Source organism: Grus americana, chromosome 9 (genome assembly GCF_028858705.1).
Source record: "Grus americana isolate bGruAme1 chromosome 9, bGruAme1.mat, whole genome shotgun sequence".
NCBI classification, from domain to species: Eukaryota; Metazoa; Chordata; class Aves; order Gruiformes; family Gruidae; genus Grus; species Grus americana.
In genome coordinates this window covers 835,601-855,140 of record NC_072860.1, presented here as the reverse complement: position 1 = coordinate 855,140, position 19,540 = coordinate 835,601, and the positions used below count along the sequence as shown (strand labels likewise).

Here is a 19,540-nt window from a genome sequence, read left to right as displayed (position 1 = left end):
GAAGATAAGTCCTTGCTTAAGCAAAGTGCACACAGAAAAAAAAAAAAAAGAAAAAGAAAAGAAAAAAGAGAAAAAAGAGAAAAAAGAGAAAAAAGAGAAAAAAGAGAAAAAAGAGAAAAAAGAGAAAAAAGAGAAAAAAGAGAAAAAAGAGAAAAAAGAGAAAAAAGAGAAAAAAGAGAAAAAAGAGAAAAAAGAGAAAAAAGAGAAAAAAGAGAAAAAAGAGAAAAAAGAGAAAAAAGAGAAAAAAGAGAAAAGCAAAAAAAAGCAAAGAAATAAATATGGGGGCGGGGGGGAGGGGGGAAATGCCATCTGTTTCTTGCAGGGTGGGAGGAGACAGCAGCACTGGCTGACCATAGCACTGAGGACCCGAACCAAGAGGCAGAGGTGTGTTTAGGGGTTTCCTGATGGGATGCCGTGAGAGTGCGATGAGCCAGGCCAGTGGAGCCTGGGCAGGCAGCACGGGCGGCACAAGCACAGCAGGGACCAGACAGTGGGAAACAGGACCTTGTGGTCATCCTCACCGAGGAACGGGACACGGTCCGACACTGGACGTGCCTTCCCTGACTTATCCCAGTGGCACCAACCTCCTTCCACGTCCTCCACATCTAGCTACCTGCGTGAGGACAACAGTCTCAAGCCAGGACACTCTGTCTTCAGACTCCCACCGCAGATGCAGCCAGTGCCACCTCCGGTCCTCCCTTGTGGAGTGCTCCTCAGCCCCTCTCACCAGCTGGGCCTCTGTGGAGGTCTGACCCACCATCACGGCACTGCCAAGAGGTCTTCCAGGCTCCTCTAACATGACATCAGTACTATTTTTACTCCTGGCCCTTCCAAGGATAATTTTAAGCCTGGGTATGTCTTTTCTGTAGCACTCTGCTTTTCCCCCTCCAGATACCGGCTTCGATGGGAATTCAAGGAACGTTGAATGCTGCTTTTAGATAGAAAGAGGTTTTCATTTATTTTGCAGATGTTCTGCTTTGACTTTAAAAGTAAGGAGCCGTTTCCAGGAGGAGGTCCATCACTCTCCATTCCCTGCTAAGGAAGCCTCGGGCCACTCGCACCCCAGGAGATCTCCAGGGGTTGCCCCAATGTCGCTTGGCAGAGCCCCAAAAGCAGTTTCCTCATCTGCCCCAGGACCCCAGTCTCTGCTCTCCACAAAGACACGTCCCTGGCTGCCTGCACCAGCTGCCTCCCTCTTGCTAACACGCACGAGGACATCACTGCTCTCCTTGTTAATCAGGGAAAAAATCTGACCCAGAGAGTCGCGGTGGCCTTTCTCCTGCATCTCGCTTTCACAGCGCTGCCTTAGCATGCTAGGTCTCACAGGAGAACAAAGCTTCGCTGCTCGTGCCTGGAAAGCCCTCGCTGGCTCGTCACCTTTGCAAGGAGATCTGTGGTGCCGCCCGCCTGAAGGCGGTTGTTGACGCCTTGGGGCTGAGCAAGGAGTGTTGCTGATGGCAAACATCTGCCTTTAGCAAGGACAAACAAAAACCCACGTGCAGCTTTCTGCTGTGTTATTTTTATGCCGGAGTAGTCCCCACCCAGCAGGAAAAGGACTAAGGTGCGGATGAAGCGAGGCAGATAGCGAGTTGATGTTACAGCGAGGCTCAAGCCCTTGCAAACCCCAGTGCTATCTGCCGCACCACCCATCGCCAGCCCTCAGGGTTGGAAGTCTGGGTTGCAGGTCTCCTCTCCTCCTCACTGGAGAGACAACCACCTTCCCACATGTTCCTCTTTACCTCAGCCCCGGGTACAGGCTTGCAAACGGACCAGAGATGCCTGCTTTCCAGGAAAAACCACCAGCAGCCCCTCCAGGAAAGCAGGAAAGCCATTGAATGAGAGTGGCAAGGTCCTGGGTGTCTCAAGGCAAGCTGAGGTCTCCTTGTTCAACATCTTAAACAGGAGGGGGAGTACAGGAAGGGACTGGAGTCCTTGGGGCTCCTCATCTGCCTTCTGCTGAGATCAGGCCATCCCAGGGTAGTGAATGTGCACTTGCCTAGGAGGGTCCACTTACCACCATAGTACGATGATCCTACGAGGGTCATACTCAGCAGCAGGCAGCTGGGGCAGTTCTGCACCACCGGGACAGTCCTCACACCTACACAAAAGTTATGAGCCTGTTAGGTCACCCCAGCAGGACCCGGCTGCATGGTGAGCAGAGACAGAGCCCAGTCCCTCCTACGAGGGCACCTTTCGCTTCTCAAGAGAAAAAGACATGTTTGCCTTCCCATTATCTGACCCCTGCTCCAGCGTCTGCAGGAGAGAAGAGACCACCGGGTGTAATCTCAGAGGACTGCCATCTCCACCAAGGCCCTCAGACACCGGTCCACAAGTGCAGCCCCATCCCATCCAGGTCATGCTCCAAAACAGGCTCTCTGGGATGCAGTTGCAAGGTAACAGAAGCAGCCCAAGAGAGCTGCTGAGGTCCTGCAGATGTGGCCTCCAACACGAGAAGCATGCAGGCAGACGAGAGCGGGGGCTGTGCTTCACGTCACCAGATCCCAGCAGGAGCAGACAACTTTTTGCCTTTCGAGTTTCTCTTCCACAGATGCGTCAAGCCATGCCCAAGAAAGAGGCTGCCAGGCAGCAAACAGGAATACAGGACATCCTGACCAGGATTACACACCAAAACTGGACCTCCCATGAGGTCCCATGGACAAATAGGCTTGTCCTTTAGGGAAACAAGTGATCTGAGCAGCAGCAAATCCTACAAGTCACAATCAAGCAGGAAGTAGCAACCAAAGAAGAGCAAGATCAAGCCTGTCTGGGCACACTGATAAGCCTCTGGATGCTCCCAGGCAAGGGTGCAGCAACAGGATGACCCCCAAGGTCCTGCCTGGGGGATGCTCGCAGACCCTTCAGCTACCTACCCCACATCACTGTGGCCCCCCAAGGAGGCTTATCCATCTCAGGCTGCATGAGGCATGGTTGTGCAGAGGGAAGGAGAGGGGAGAGACACCAACCCTCAGTCCCAACAGCAGAAAGGGGTTTGATCCCTGCAAACGGCAAGCTCGCCCATGGCTCTCACCCAGCCCCAGACTCCCAGATAAGCTGCCAGCCTGGGTAGATAGCCGGAGCGCAGGATGGGTGGAGAACACAACAGCCCCACAGTAAACTTGTGGTTTCGATGAGGTGGACGGGGAGAGGCAGCGCCTGCCTGTGCCAGGGTGAGGGGACCGGCTGCCTCCCTGCCTGCGAGGGGGGAGGGAGGAAGCTGGGCCCTTTTGTCCCTTGAGAAAACCAAGTTCTGGGCTGAAAGTGACTTATCTGCCTGGTTTGCATTTCCTGAGATCCATGGGCATGGGTGAAGCAAAAGCACGCACCACAAGGGTCCTCTCCACCAATGCCAGGAGGCTCCTGCAGAACTGGTGTTGCACAGCCTGAGCCACCAGTCCTCATGGCACACGTCGCAGCCACGCATCCTCCATCTCCACCACTGCCCCAGGCATCTGGTATCCAAGTATGAGGAGCACATGGTCCTGTTTTGAGGTCATGCAAAGCCATGGCCGTGTCTCGATGATGCTGGGCAGGACGCTGGGATGAGCCTCAAAGGGGAAGGATGTGGAGGAAAAGCTACTGAAGAGGGAGAAGACCCTGAGCAAAGGACCGGCTGTGGACCTCCATCATGGAGGGGAGCCTCCCCGTCCTCCTTTGAGTTGTCTTGCACTGTCCATCAGCCAGCAAGAAGCAGACCCAGTGGCCATTTTTCTACTGGTACTGGGAAACAGTTGGCTTCCTAGGAGGGCTGTGCTGTTGCTGGTCATCCTGGCACAGCACAGTCTCAGCACGGGGGGCTGAGGACATTACTGGCTTGGGGGAACAGGAGAAGCCAGTCTGAAGATGGCAGATGCAAGATATCAATGTGTTGAGCGGTGCCTGGGGCAGTGGGTGGTTAAACGCTGTGCCTGGAGCAGCGAGTATGGCAAGGGGAAGCAAAGGAGGGAACCAGGGACTGCTGTAACCCCAGCCCAGGGTGGACGGAGCCAGGTGGTGTTGGAGAGGATTAGCTCCATACCATGCAGGTATGACCCAGCCTGCAAAGTGGCTCATCAGCAGAGACCCAAAGACTGTATCAACGTAGGGATTATCAGGAGCTAAACACCCATGACCGAACCATCTCTGTCCTCAGCTTTGTCAAGAAGTAAAAGCAGGACACAAGAAGGGAAAAGAAGGGACAAAGATCAGCCATAAAAAGCAGAGCAGGAAGACACAAGGGATCAAAGCAGAACATCAACAGCCATGGGTGAAACCAAGGAGTAAGGCAGGGATGCAAACATGGGTGGCACAGCCACCCCCCACAGTGTCCACAAGTGCCTGGACAGCCTGCCCACCGCTCTGCGTGACGTGGCAGTGGTTTGCAGAAGGCAGCTTGCTGCCAGCAGCCCTCGAGGCCGTGTAAATGTGCCACTCACCAAAGCGGAGGCTGGTCACTCCCTGGGGCAGGCGCTGGGGAGCAGGGCACCAGGGGGAAGGCCCGCTGCAGGCTCGCCATCCCAGGCGCCCCCCCCGGGGAGGGGCCACCGGCCGCAGGCACACAAACCAGTCTCCAGGTGTTTGCTTTCCATTCTCCCAGTCTGACGATAACCACCCGCTCCCCAGCCAAGGCTCCGGCTCACCATGCTGAAATTCAGAAGGTATTTGATCATGTAAGTGGATTTTTTATTTATTTCCTTAAGTAAGATACTATTTCCATCCTACCTGGAGGTCATGTCCTTGCAGGTCCGTGTTGAAAAATGGTTGGAGGTTGAAGTCATGATGGGAATGGGCAGAGGAATCCCATAAATGCAGGGGGGTCTGGGTTGACAGCGCTCTCTCCTCTCGTGGAGCTCCCCGGCACACTCAGCAGGAAAACAGCATCTTTTGCGATACCGCAAAGGAAGAAGAGCAGCAAAGACCTTGGTGAGGCAAGTGGGGTGCTGATCCCTCCTGCCTCATCCCAGGTGAGGGCTCACTGCGCTCAGCTCTGCATGGTCACCTGCGGAGTGGACATGGGGCAGAAGCGTGGCTCAGTGCAAGTGTTTTACATGGCAAACCCAATGAACGCATCTAGGGTGAGGCACGCTCTTCCACAGCCTCTACTCTGGAGAGGATGGATGAGGAGTGGAGAAGGGCAGGGCTCGACATCATGGCAGATCCCTCTTGCTGGGGGAGAGCGTTTTGGGGCAGGACAGCCTTTCCTTGCGCTCCTGCAGCATCTGCTGCACACCAAGCTGCAGTGTGGGGGGATCTGGGGGCTTTCCTAACCCAGCTGAATTATATCTGCCCAGAATAGAGATACCGCAGAAGCAGAGGGTGCCGCCTACCTCAGCACTGCTTGCCAGGGAAGCGTTGCATCATTCTGCCTTCAGTACTGGATGCTAGTGCAGATCTCCCCAAAGAGAGAGTTTGGGTATATCACAGTTAGTTAGCTCTTCGTTGCCGCCTTGCCGCTTTTCTTAGGCTGCCTAGGCAGACAAACTTGTCATCAGCTGCGCCTTGAGTGATGGGGGAGTTGGATCACGTCTCTAACGAGATCTGTCCAGCAGCATCACTTCACCCTGGAGCAACTCCTCCTTCACTGCCTTCTCTCTCTGTCCATCAGTGATCTCCCACACCGGGGTATTCCTACAATCCTCACCTTGCAGCAGCCCTGAGTCTCTGCTTCAACCCTCTCCCTTTAACGCGTCTTGGCATTTTAAGCACTGTTTAAGCACTTGGCATTTTTCGGCTCCGTTGCTTGTCATACCCGTTTACCTGCAGCAGCAAGAGGATCTCCTCGCGCTGCTTGCATGGCCAGGCAGTGAGCCATGCACGTGTTCGCCAGCCGCCTGTCTCTCATCCGAGCTTGGCAGTCTGCTCCTCGAGTGGAAAATGAGCATGGATACCTCCAGGTTGCCACCAGATTTTGGGGATGCCGTGCTGCTGGCAACTAGCTTGTTCACCATGCTAGTCATCACGTGCCTTTTGAACCCTCAGTAGCACCGTCATGACCTAAAACCTCCCAGCCTTTACAGTCCCAAGTACTTTAGACACTAAAAGTCTCCTAGGAGGAGCTTAGTGCTTAACTCAGTAAGCGACGTTATTGAGAGCGGGGCAGAACCGTACCCAAGAGTGTCCAAACTGATGCGCAACCACTGGAACTGGTGCTGTAATAAGCAAAGTGCAGTCAGTCGTAACCAGTCGACGATTTTTCTGGAAGAAATCCAGTTTTTCAATAGCAAACCCAAATTCCCGACCAGTACCAATGGGATACACGTGACCACTTCAGACAGCCCACGTTGGTGTCATTGCTAGCTCATCAAGCTAGTACGTCTCTCACGTGTCATAAGACTGCCCAGAGTAGGAGATAAAGCACCACGGAGATGAAGAAGCTCCAGGACAAGCAGGTCTGTGCAGACCCAGGCCCGCTCTCTTGGTGCACAACTGTCCGCTGAAGGAAGTGGGCAACATCAACAAACATCAGCTGTTGGAGCATGACTTCCAAGCAAGGACTGCCCAAATTTCTGCTTTCCTTAATTCTTCCTATTTAGATCCATCTGTTTCATGCTCAGCAAAGCAGCCTGTGCCTGCCCCCTGCCTTGTGAGAGGGGGAGGGCAGACACGTGGGGCTTGCAGGCAGGACTCCCACCCAAGTAGAAGCCCACAACACAGGATTTAACCAGATTTTCAGTACAAATCATCTTCTGTTAGGCAACGATGGGGTAGAAACCAGCAGAAATAAAATGAAAACTAATGCTTTTTCCCCAGGAAGCTTAGTCCCCCGACTGCTCCACTCAAGATTAAGACTAAGACTATGACCAAGTTCCACCATGGTTTGCAGCAAGCCCTACAAACAGTAAAAGTCCCGTGGCAATGTTTTTCATGGCCTGAATGTCCCCGCACACAACCCGAAGTCCCAAGGCGTAGCGCTGATGACTTGAAGCAATGCCGTTGTAGACTTGGCTAAGCCCAGACTGAAAGCCAGGCTGCGCAACGGAGCTGATGCCCCTGTGGTAGCACCACATCTGCAGCCACAGCTGGAGTCTGCACCGGTGGCAATCACCTCCAACGGCAGGCGTCGAGAGAAGGGGAGAGCAGGGAAAACAAAGTTTTGTTGTCTTTGTTTATAAAGATAGGGTCATGATATTTCTAGGCCAGGCAGGGCAGGGCAAAGGCAAGCAGTGCCTGTTCCTGCTGCCGAAGTGGGAGCTCAGGCTGTGCTGCAAGGCGTCCCTGAGCAGCCAAGGGACTTTGCGGTTATCGCTGTTTACCTTTCGGTGCGATATTTGTGTCCCAGCTGGAAATTTCCACTAGGCTACACTGCGTGAGCACAGCCTCTGAGGTTCGGTGGTTATCGCTGCCTCTGCACCTCTTTCACCCGTGAAAACGTGACCTTACTTTAAAAAAAAAAATTTATAAAAAGTCTCAAGGCCTCTTTCCCCTCTCCCTCACACACATGTTTCTTCTACCTACTAACGGTCTGAAATGTTTGCTTACTTGCAGGAAGTTGAAAGCAATATACAGGTGCCAGCCAGGTCGGCTCTGGATCTTCTTCAGCCTCCTCATCTTCCTCTTGGTCACGCTTCAAGTCATGGAGAAGCTGCAGCCTCCCAGGTAGATCCCAAGCAGGATTGCAAACCTGCGCCTCATCCTCCAGCCTTTGGCTGACCACTGAGGTGGGCCCAAAACCATCAAACCACCTTCCTGAAAACCACCCAACAGTGTTGTCTTTAGACAGGGAGGAAAATCCAGGTGGGAGAGGACCCCTCTGGGGCTCTCACATCCAACACCTACACCCTGGCCAGAGCTGAGTCCGCTCTGGGTCCAGACAAGGCTGCTCTGGGCTTTGGCCCAGCCGGCCTCAAAACTCTACAGCCCTTGAGCATCCTCCCAGTCCTCCTAATCTGAGGTCATCTGCAAACTTTCCTCCAGCTTCTCCAGGCCACCTGCTCTTCTCTCTCCTTGCCTCCTCTTGCTTTGCCCCTTTGCACTAGCCCGCAGTGCCCCAGGGGGATTAGCACATCACTGCTGACCCATCATAGAATCATAGAATGGTTTGGGTTGGAAGGGACCTCAAAGATCATCTAGTTCCAATCCCCCTGCTGCGGGCAGGGACACCCTCCACTAGACCACATTGCCCAAAGCCTCATCCAACCTGGTCTTAAACACTTCCAGGGATGGGGCATCCACAACCTCTCTGGGCACCCTGTTCCAGTGCCTCACGTCATCCTTCTCGCACCCACCCCAACCTCCCAGGGCAGTGATCCAGTCCTACACCCACCAGCAATGCCACCCACCCCAAAAAAGACAGGGGAACGCGCTTTGGGGTGTCTGCAGGGGGGTTTTGTTGAGCTGCAGAGGAGCTGCCCTCTTTGCACGCTCCTTCTGTCCTCTGCCTGTTTGCAGCTGAGCCCCATGTCCTCCCTGTTACAGAAACTGCCGGTGCGAGCTGGAGCGTGCCCTGCAGCAGACTACGGACCACGGCCAGAAGAGGCTCGGCTATGCCCTCCAGACCCCCGACCTGCTGTGGGAGGACGATCCCCCGCACTGGCAGAGGAAAGCCATGCCAGACCCCACTTCCACTGAGAGCACGCAGGACGCTTTTCAGATGCATCTGTACTTCAGCCAGGGGACCCCGCTGGAAAGCGGCGCAGACAGACAAGAGGAGCACTGGACGTGGCAGCCTGTGGAGAGCAGCAAGAAGGTGGAAGTCCATCCTTCATCCACGAGGCTGAAATCCCAGCCTCCTGACCTGAGAAAAGCAACCAGAGAGGGTCCTTCTCCAAGTCTTCCTGGGACAATCTCCACAGTTCCAGGAGATGCTGATGCTGTCTCCAGCAAGTTCATAATCTTTGCAAACAGGATGACCGCAGAGGATCCTGGGAGACCATCACCACCAGGAACAATGCAGGTGGTGGCACAGAGCCAGTCTCAGCCTCAAGCCACAGGTTCCCCCCAACAGCGGTGGGGCAGCTTGCTTAAACACTCTTTGCCAAATTCAGCTCAACCTCCACAAGCAGAGGACTTTTACAAGACAGACCTGGAGAGAAGATTTTTCCCAAGCTGGATGGAAGCCTCTAAGGGTGATGAGATGACTCTTGGAGAAGTCCAGAAGGCCAGACGGGTCTCCTCTCAAGAGGAGACGTGTGAGCCCAAGACTGACATTGTTTTCCTCAAAGTCCACAAAAGCGCCAGCAGCACTGTCATGAACATCCTCTTCCGCTTCGGCGAGACGCACAACCTCACCTTCGCCTTCCCCATTGGGGGTGGCAACCAGCTCTTCTACCCGCAACACTTCTTGGCGAGGTTCGTGCAGGGCTTCTCCCCCAGGAGCCCTCGGCGGTTCAACATCCTCTGCCACCACATGCGATTCCTGCAGTCGGAGGTACGGGCAAAGCCGCAATGCCTTGGGAGGGGCAAATGGGCGGGGGGGGGGGGGAGAGGGGCTCCTGGGGAGCAAGGTGGGACACCCCTAGAGCATGTAAACTCTTCAGGGATGAAGCTAAAGAGAGACAAGGTTTCCCTCAAGTTCCTTGCATGTTATGGGCATCTCCTGAGAGCTTCTGTAAACAGGTTTGATGAATCATTGTGCTGTGACCTGAGACAAACCAGCGGACAGTGTCTGCAGCAGTCAGCAACTGTCGTCTTATCCTTGTCTGGTGGGCCCTTGGAGATGTACCGCTCCCTGGACAGGCCCAGAGGGTACCAACTGCAAGAGGAGAATGCCTTAAGCACATCAGCTCAGGTCAGCTGTGTCCAGCATCCACCCTTCTGGATGCCACTTGAGGACATGCAGATATGGCGAATAGCAAGGAAATAGGACATATCTCAAGCCCAGACAGGCCACCCAGTTGTGGCAGCACATAGTGGGGAGCTTTGGTCTCTGCTCTCCCCATGTACCTCTTCTGGGGCTCCCTACAGCTGACACAAATGCTCCTCTGATGAGCTGCACTCTGAAACCCTCCCCACCACCCACCATCTCCAACCCCAGCAAGTATTTCTGCTTTTCAGCAGAGCACAGGATTGCGAGCGAGCAGGTCCCTTCTCCCTACCTCACCTTTAAAACCACCTTTTTTTTCTCTGCAGGTGCAGAAAGTGGTATCCCACTCAGCCATCTACTTCTCCATCCTGAGGAACCCCGTGCAGCTCATGGAGTCCTCCTTCGCATACTACAAGGGCACGTCGGCTTTCTCCCGCGCCCGCAGCCTGGAGGAGTTCCTCAGCCAGCCCTACCGCTACTACAACCCTGCAGACAGCGACAGCCACTACGCCAGGAACCTCATGACATTCGACTTTGGCTTCAACCCCGACGGAGAGGTCTCAGTCAAGCGGGTGCAACTCATGCTGAAGGCCATCGAGGCGTCCTTTGACTTGCTCCTCATCTCAGAGTACTTTGATGAGTCCATGGTGCTGCTGAAGGAGATGCTGTGCTGGGACCTGGACAGCATCGTCTCCTTCCCGCTCAACATCAGGGACAGCAGCACCAAGTCCTCCCTCTCAAACACCATTGTGGAGAAGATCAAGGACTGGAACAGGCTGGACTGGGAAATCTACACCCACTTCAATAGGACCTTCTGGGAAAGGATTGACCGAGACATTGGCAGGGAACGCATGCAGCAGGAAGTAAAGGCGCTTCGGGAGAGGCGGGCAGAGCTGGCGAGGACCTGCCTGCAAGGGATGGGCAGCGTGGCCCCAAAGGACATCAAGGACTCTTCCCTGCGGCCACTGCAGCACGGCAATGCGAAGATCTTGGGCTATAACCTCAAACAGGGCTTGGATAAGGAGACAGAGCTCATGTGCCGGCGACTGGTGACCCCGGAGCTGCAGTACAGCAGCGCTCTCTACAAGAAGCAGTTTGCCCAGAAGCACCCCCAGACCCACCAGCCCGGTCCCTCTTGGCAGGGCAACGTCCTGCAGCTCAGGCTGGAGGGCACCCAAAACTGAGCCTCCTTGCCCCCTCCAGGCATCGTTCTCCAGCCGCCTTTGCTGAGGACAGCCAGGTGCTCGCCTCCTGGGCTCGGGGGCTGCTTCTGCCCCGGGGGCGCCACGAGAGCCCCTGCCCACCTCTGTCTGTGCAGGACCGTGCACAAGCTCTTGGGTGCTACACGCTGCTGTAACTGTGGAGCAGGACTGGCTGCAATGGAGGGGGGGGGGTGGTCCCAGGGGCTCAACACAACATGACTCTTCCAGGGCAGGTCCTGAGCAAACAGGGCAAAACCCCCAACTGGCGGCCAAAGCCTTGGAGGACGCAATCCGGGGTGTTGCGCCACGTAGCGCCGGCTCCAGCAGCGAGGAGCAGAACCAGGAGGGCAGCCCAAGCCCTCGGCCCCTCGCCAGAGACTGCAACAGCGCAGGGCCAAGCTGTAAATCAGAGCTGCAGAGCTTGATTTACAGCTTGGGAACATCTGTCTGTCCAGCTGCGGCTCTCCTCCACTACACCTTAATGCTACCGTGCTGGAAAAGCGGCCTCTTAACTAAAAATAGCAATATTCACCATCACATCTATTAAGTTCCACTTAATTACGTCAGTCTGCCCAGTAGATGATCTCCCCAGCAGCCCAAGAAATAGCCCTCAAACATCTGAAAATGTCCTGGGGGTAAAAAAAAAAAAAAAAAATCAGGGGTTTTTTTTTGATCCTGTGGTTGCACGTTGCCTTTGGATGCTGCGATCATATGCTGCATTTATAGGATCAGCATCCTACCCCAGAGCGGATGCCTACACCGTGGAGTTAGACTGCAAGTTAAATACTCACACATCTCGTGAGCATCTCTGCAGCCAGACATCCCGACCCACCGCTTGGAGTGGCTGTAGGAATATTCTACGCTCTTGCCTGGGGAAAAATACCACAAGAATGGGTTGTGGTGGGCTAGTCAACCTTACTTTTCGCATCCTACACTTATCCTTAAATCAAAAGCAGAGCCAGCAAAGCAGTTTGGAGAAACAGAGGCCCCAGCTGAGGATTTTCAGCATGACTTCCAAACCAAAAGAGGGTCAGAAAAAAATTGCAGGGGGGGGATCTGAGCATCCCAGGCTCTCCCTTGGCCAGCCACGAGGAGCCTCAAAGGTTTTGGTTTCCATCTGAAGGTGCCCCATCTCCCGCTCACAGTTTAACCAGGATAAAAACCAGACTGCGTTCCCACTGCCCTTCCCCGCGAGGACTGGGCAACACCGAGCATCCAGCCGGGCACGATGCAGGGGCATCTTTTTTGGGGCATTTGCTGTGTGGTTTTTGAGGCATTGTTTGTTCCATAAAGTTTCACCTCTGAGGCATGTCTGTGTATCGCTGTGTCGGTCCCTTCCCTCATTTCTCCTGTTGGGATGTGGTGTGGTCTCGTGGTTTGCAGAGGTCCAGCTCCCCTCGCGGTTCCTGGGCAGCCCGTGGTTCAGCCCGGAGGGCAATCCCACACACGAGCAGGGGAGATGGGCAGCCCACGGGCAGCATAGACAGGGTCATCCCCCAAAAACCCACAGGTGACATAGTGGGGACATGGGGACGAGCAGGGCTGGCACCCGGGGTTGGGGTCACCACAGTTTTGGGTACCAAACCTGCATCTGACACCTTCCTGGCCTCTCAGTTCACTCCAGATTTTAATCAGGTGCCACTTCCTTATTCAGCTCAGTAAACAGGAGCAGATCTTTCCTGCTCAAGCTCCCAACCCAGGGAAGGGACGCTTGTACAACCAGAGCATCGCGTGAAAAACACAGCCTGCCCCAGAGCACGCACCCCGCGATTGCTCTGAAAAGCTGTAGCGCATCAAGAATGTATTCAGCTCAGGAATTTTCTGCCCAGAGAGATCCTGCAAAATTGACTATTTGCTGCAAAATGCAGGAACTGGCCGTTTTCGGCAGGGGCAGGGGAGATGTCTGGGTGGCAGCTCAGCATCCAGCCGTGCCCGGCAGCCCAGCTCCAGGGATGCTGCACGTGGCATTGTCCCAGCCCCTGCTCTCCGCCATGGACAGACCCCCAGGGTGCAGCACCCCTGGGGTGCCCCACCATTGCCTGGGGGAGCCCCGTTTGCCTAGCAGGTGTTTCCACCCAAATTATTGCCCTTCCAGAGCAAGCAGCAGGCAGGGCAGCGGTGGGTTTGGACATCTCCACGGCTTCTCTCATTTTTGGGCATCAGATGGGCTGATCTGCCCCCACAGAGCTCACAAGGAATGACATCACTCACCTAAGTGCCGATCACAACATTTATTTTTTATTATTGTTTCTACAAACCATAATTTTATCTTTAGGAATATTTCACAAAGATACAGAGAGGAGCCTGGGGATGCACTTGCTCACTCACACCACCTGCGTACCGGCTGCCTGGGTCTCGTTTTTTAACCACGGACACTTGGTGCACCATTTCTTTATGCCTCACACACACAAAACCCAGGGTAAGCACTGCGTCCAGAGGAGCAGGGTCTCCTATGGCCAGTGAACTCCCTTGCCCTGGAGCATTTTTAATTCCTCTCCATGAACTGCCAGGTTCAGCCTGTGCAATTCAAGGACCTCAGTTTAACTCAAAGAACGCCAATTTTTGAGCAATATCCCTTTAGTAACTCGAAAGATCAAAGCCTGCTTCCTCCTCATCCCAAGTTTCCAAGGCAGTTACTGGTTTATGCTTTGTTTTTATGGCTGCAAGAGACCCAGTCAGATTATTTCAAGTGTTGCATGATGCAATAGCCTGGGAGTTGCTCAAGCCTGCCCATGTAATGGTCCTGGCTTTCTGTAAGCTTCCTGGCAATACAAGACAGCCAGCAATTTATGCGAAAGTGTTAGGTTTTTTCCCCCCCACCAAGCCAGCAATGCAGGCTTGAAACATTTTGGGCTCTCCAGGGAGACTTTCAAAGCTATTCCCCAAAGGAGCTCAGGGATTCAGACATCCTGCAAGGCCAGCTTGGCCGATTCCTTTGCGATGCTTTAAAAAAAAAAAAAAATAAAATAAAATCTCACCCTGCAGTAGGGACCAAACGGGCAGGATGAATGCTGGGTGGGATGAGCAGCAAAATCCTCCGCGCCGGGAAACTCACTCCCAGGCGAGGGGCTGCGGGGACCCCCTTGGCCCCCGTCCGCGGCTCAGGCACGAGGCTTGGAGTTGTTCTTCTCCCCTTTGCTCTTCTGCCGCGGTTCGTCACCCTCCACGTGTGCCGCCGCCACCCTCGCCTTGGGTATCTTGTATTTGCTCTTCTGGCTGTAGAGGAGGTTTTTCTGGAAGAGTCGTGGGATGTTGCCTTGGTACAGCAAGAGGGCAGCGAGCATCCCTGAAACGAGAGCACGGACCCTTCCCGCGTGCTGCATCGAGCGTCTCCACCCTCCCCACGGCAGAGCAATGATTTTCAGGCCCTTCCCACAACCTTCATCATGACCAAAAAGTAGCCCATCACCACCGAAGTCCCCACTGACAGTATCCAAAAGACCCTTGCTATATTACTTTAAGGAGAATTTAACCGTTGTGTCCTTAATATCCTAGCGAGGCTTGTTTTGACCCAAAAGGGCCGTAAACCATGTAGAAATTGGATTAAAAATACGGATAGCAAAGGGATGACTCGAGCGACAGGGAAGGGTGACAGAAAAGGACACTCGGCAAGACCCAAGTTCAGCCCTTTGCCTTTGTACTATCACAGTTTGAGTTACGCCCAGTATTTCTGCCTTGCCCACTGCCCCCCCACGCCAACCCCTGCCCCCCGGTACCTCCCGGGCAGATCTCACCTGCAAGGGGCCCCAGCCAGTAAACCTGGACGTAGTCCCAAAAGCTGCTCCCCGAGCAGTGGAAGGTGGCAGCTGTGGCCAGGGCAGGGTTGAAGAAGGCCCCCGTGAACGGCCCGGCTGCGTGGGAAGAGAAGCACGGCCGTCAGTCTCGCTTGTGTCCTTTGAAAGGCCAACAAAGAGCTGGACCAGGAGACCCGCAACCCCTCCTGCCTGCCAGGAGCATCCCTGCATCCCGGCTCTGGCAGCTGCATCTCTTGGACTGCGTAACAGCAGCACACGGGGAAATCCCACGCCTGTCGCCCCGAGCTCTGCAGGAAGCAGAGGAGCTCAGCGCGGGACCGAGGGGTCATGTTAGGGGACGTTCCAGGACGGTGCTCACAGTCTTGGGGCAAGCTACGGCTTCTCATGGGCTGACATTTCACCTGCTGCCTAGATATCCTAAACTGCCGCCTTCATCCCAAAATGAGTATTCCCCAAAACAAGTAGAAAACAAACATCTTGCTAATCGTTATCTCTCAAGTCCTAGAGGATGACAAAGGGACTGTCCCTCTCCCATATATTAGGTATTTTTCTAAATGACTTAGAAGAAGGCAGGTGCTGCTCACCTGTGTAGGTCAGGAAGGTGACTGTCGCTGCCAGGGCAGGGACCCGGCACGTCGGGTGACTGTGGCGCAACTTGTAAAGGACAAGGTGGAAAAGGAAAGAGCAGGTGCCTTCCACAAAGGCAGCGTGGTGCAGAGAGGTGCGGATGGAGGAGCTGCACTCTGACGCTATCAGGTTCTGGATGAGGTGGAAATGCGTCAGCTCCCAGGACCAGTAGAGCTTGGTGACAGCCCAGCCCGTCCCAGCGCCCGCGCCCTGGGCCAGCAGCTTGGCAGCAGTTGCGGTGAGGTTGGACTCGAGGAGCAGGAACTCCTGGAGAGAGACGGTCGGGTTGGCGGATGCTCCATCGAAAGAGGTGCCGTGAACCACGAAGAGGAGGAAGAGCAGAGTCAGGACCACGTCTGGGCCAAAGCCACCACCCCATGGGCCGATCTCCACCAGCATCCGCAGCTCAAGGCAGCTTGTGCACAACTGTAACGAGCCAGCAAGTTCTCTGGCAAGGCAGCCGTATGCTCCAGGAGACAGAAACCTCTTGGAAATCCACCTGAGCGCCTGGCACACCCCGACGACCAGGAAAAGAAAAGCAATGGAGACATTCAGGCCAGCCATAGCAAGGCTGTGCTTGTGGGGGGGGATAGACTGGAAGGAGCAGAGAAAGCTTCTGCGCCTCCTCTTTATAAACCCATGCGTTAAGCGAACGTGGCGCAGCCCGACAGGCTTGGGAAACGCCGCACGTGCTGCCCTCTCCTCTGCAGGGCGATGCCTGCTGCCACGGGGAGCTGGTGGACTCACCCACAGCTGGCTCAGCCGACAAGTTGCTTGTCCCGGCAAGCAGGTGCTGGTGTTATGAGCCTCCAACCCCCGGCATTCATAGCCGAGAGCCCGCGGCCGCTCCCCAGAGCTGCTCAGCTCTTGCAGAAGGAGCAAAAAAAGCTTCACTTCATTTCTACCTGGCACCACAAAACACAACCTACTGCCCCAATCCCAAAGGCTGGGACACGAGGGGACCCTTAGAAAGGCAGCAACCCATGGAGGGAGTTCACGTTTCTGGAGGGCAGAGCCACTCTAAGCTACAGCAAAGTCCCTCTTTGGCCAATTCAAAAGCTTGGCTTGCTTACTGCTTCCTATCCTCATCTTGAGTAAGACCTCACCTCGTTTGGTGGTGGTGGCACTAATTGCACGTGCCATTGGTCTGCAGGTGTCATTTTAGTGACAGTGACGTTTCAGGTCCTCCTGCCGGTAACACATATTGGGGACAGCTTTCCCAGCTCCACCAAAACCCCCCTCCGAAGCCCACACCATCTAAATACATAAATACATTTGGGTTACACCTCAGAATACACGATGGAGTCGACGGCAAATGTAGGTGACAATATACACCGCGTTTGCTGCAGCGGTTGCATCTCCTGCACCAGCTCCCACTAAGTCACTGGGGACCCCCCCGGACTCCCACAGCTGGGGTCTGCGGGAAGGAAAGGGACGGCGAGCGATGGAAAAGCACAGGAGTGGCACAGGCCACGGCAGGAAGGGGGGATGAAGCGTATAATGTCATATTATCAGGGAGCATAAACAATTCATTATCTGTCTTCTGGGTCACTTCCCTGCTCTGCGGCAGGAATTACACCACCACGTTTCCCATCCCGACAGTCAGAAAAGCATCCCCTTCGTCACCAGCATGCCGCAGGGTTAAACGTGCCCAGGGAGTGCCGTAAAATGCCATTTTATTCCCCCCCCCCCCCGCCCAGTCATTTGTGCTGGAAATGAGACATTTCCCGAGCAAGGAGAGGGACCACGTTGCAAACAGCCCATCGTCCAAGCCCTCCCCTCCTGCCCACCAGAACTGCCCTGGGTTTGGCTGGCCTGCCTCAAAACCTATCACAATTTGACCATTTTTAACCGATTTCTCTCTCCAAAAGACAGGGTAAGTGTGCATCTTTCACCTCAAATCAGCAAACAATCTTGCCGGAATAAAGGAAGATGAAACATGCTTTGAGAGACTCATAAAATTAATTAATATTTTTGGCCTCGTGAAAATTTACCGCTGGCAGCGGCAAAGTGCTGGTCAGACAAAGCAGAACAGACCACCAAAAAAAAAAAAAAACCCCAAAAAATTACCATCGCAATCCAATTAGTTTCTTTCTGTCCCCCCTACTTTTGTGTTTCTCAAAAGCAGAGAAACCAGCAGAGCTTTACCTTCAGAAACGAAACCTTACACGGACGCAGCCACACCAGCCCAAGCCCTGGAAGCGACACAGCAGAGGGGCGGGCAGGTTTGCACGAGGGATGCCACAGATCTCCCCGCACCACGTCTCAATCCCTCTGTCTCAGCCGTTGAGCAGAGTCCATCCAAATCAACAAAAAAAAAGGGGGGGGGGGAGTTAACACGTGGCCCTTACGCTAATATTTCTAGCTACTCTTGCAAGAGAAAGCTGCCACATGCCGATGCCTAAAAAGCAAGCGTGTTCTCGTCCCCTTCCTCCCAACACAGCTGTGACATGGAAAACATCGTAAAACTGGAAAACCTCCCAACATCTCTGCCTTCCCACAGGAACTGATTTTTCCCTTCTCCTTTTCAAGCATTTTAAAAGTTGGGCTTTAGGTTTTTTTAAAGACCCCCGAACATTTACTTCCTTTTTCTCATCCATCGCCTGTAATCGTGCCCACGGCACATCCTGCAATTGTGGGACACTTAACCCAGGCCGGAGAGAGGAGCTGGAAGCTGTTGCTTATGAGGATAATTATGGGATAAAATAAGGCCAGTGAGAGATACACAAGCGGCTCGTTTCCCATCTTGTGGTAGTGCTGACAGCACCGAGCCCGCAGCGTGTCCCCTTCTGCTTCGGGCCACTGCAAAGGCAAAACCCCTTCAGGAGCCCACACCGCTCTGTACGGCTGCTTTTCCAGAAACAAAACTGTCTAAAAATTCAAATACTCCCACAAAAAAAACACTTTTCCTTCGGTTGGAACATCAGTGTCTTTTCTAAGCCAAATTTGCTTTCAGGGCTCTCAAGAACAACGACAGCCTAAAACGCAGATATTTTAAATGGGCATTTTTTAGCCACGGGATAGGAACGAGCTGGCATTTTCACAGTTAAATAAAATAAACGTTCTCCAAAACCACCGAAGGGTACCAAAAGCTGAACAGAACCACCCTGGTTCCCCCTCGCCACACAATTTTCCCCCACAAAGAGGTAATAGCCCCAACTGAATACAGTTGTAAGGTTATTTAAGGAGAGTTTTACCAGGCAGGGGGGGTGGATAAAAGCTTTCCAAGAGCCTCCTGTTATCAGCTGCTGCGACAAGGGAGCAGAAACCTGGCAGCGGGTTTCCTCCCACAGGCAGCCAGATGAAATGGGCTCAAGGAGACCCACGAGTTAATCGTGCTTCGTGAAAAGACCCGAATCCTTAGAACGAGCATTCGCTAGGAGGGGGGGAAAAAAATAACAAAGTTGGATCGTCCTTGGCTCTAGAAACCTTGGATTCAAGGGAGATGCTTGTCCCTAGCAAGGTCACCAGTGAGGTCCGTGCTCTTTTCCCAATCTATTTATCTATCCATCCCCCCTCCAGAGCGTCCTGTGGAGATGCCCTGAGTCTCATCAGCATCCTCACCGTTGACTCGCAGTTATAACGAGCCAGATTCATTCTTCACAAGCCCTTCAGGAAACAAAAAGTTTGTGCATTGAGACATACTGTCTCCTCTGCCAGTCCCATCCTCCTCTCTACTGACTCAATACCTCCAAAGCAGAAGTCTGGTGGCCTTTTACTGTCCTAAAAGAGAATGAGCAATCATTAACTTCCCAGTGGGCAAATCCCATTCAAATGGCAAAGAAAAAATAAAAAATCATCAGTCCCCACAGGCTGTTTCAACAATCAATAGGTAAATGGGATTTGAAATGAAGTTATGATGTGCTGGAAGATATTCCCCCTGCGCACACTGGCTGGTGGACAGGAATGGGGAAAAAGCAACATCACTATCGAGAAGCTGCATCAGCACTGCCCTCCTCACCCGTAACAGACTGCAGATAGAGAAAATACAGTCACTGTTCTCGCTTATTTGTTTTTCTTGAGGGAGAAAATACCAACAAAAATCCTTGCTTAGGCTGGAGTTCAAAGTAGGGGAAAAAGCTCTTGGAAAAACCTGCTTCCTCCACACATCTGGAGAGCAACATCAAGCATTTAGCTGAGCTCAGCAGTTTCACATACCTTTCTCACATGACTGACGGTTACTTTTATTAAAAACAATCTTCAGAGCAAAATGCAAGTTATAAAAATAGAGGGAAATG

General features: G+C 53.6%; 2 protein-coding genes across 3 annotated transcripts; one reads left to right on the top strand and one right to left on the bottom strand.

The window, feature by feature from the left end:
- The first annotated feature begins 4,533 nt into the window (after nt 1-4,533).
- LOC129209976 (galactose-3-O-sulfotransferase 2-like) lies at nt 4,534-12,229 on the top strand. The gene is made up of 4 exons (XM_054835349.1): nt 4,534-4,646; nt 7,462-7,572; nt 8,392-9,343; nt 10,045-12,229. The coding sequence occupies exons 1-4, from the start codon at nt 4,618-4,620 to the stop codon at nt 10,900-10,902; spliced, it is 1,950 nt and encodes a 649-aa protein (XP_054691324.1). The 5' UTR covers nt 4,534-4,617; the 3' UTR covers nt 10,903-12,229.
- Nucleotides 12,230-13,138: 909 nt separating this feature from the next.
- Nucleotides 13,139-15,946, bottom strand: LOC129209986 (aquaporin-12-like). Of its 2 annotated transcripts, XM_054835366.1 has the most exons (3): nt 15,260-15,936; nt 14,655-14,771; nt 13,139-14,206 (listed from the first exon to the last, which is right to left on the bottom strand). In XM_054835366.1, exons 1-3 carry the CDS (start codon nt 15,864-15,866, stop codon nt 14,022-14,024), a joined length of 909 nt encoding a protein of 302 aa, XP_054691341.1. In that variant the 5' UTR covers nt 15,867-15,936; the 3' UTR covers nt 13,139-14,021. The 2 variants fall into 2 exon arrangements, with proteins under 2 accessions (XP_054691341.1, XP_054691342.1); XM_054835367.1 differs by lacking the exon at nt 14,655-14,771 and having other exon boundaries at nt 15,260-15,946.
- Nucleotides 15,947-19,540: the final 3,594 nt, after the last annotated feature.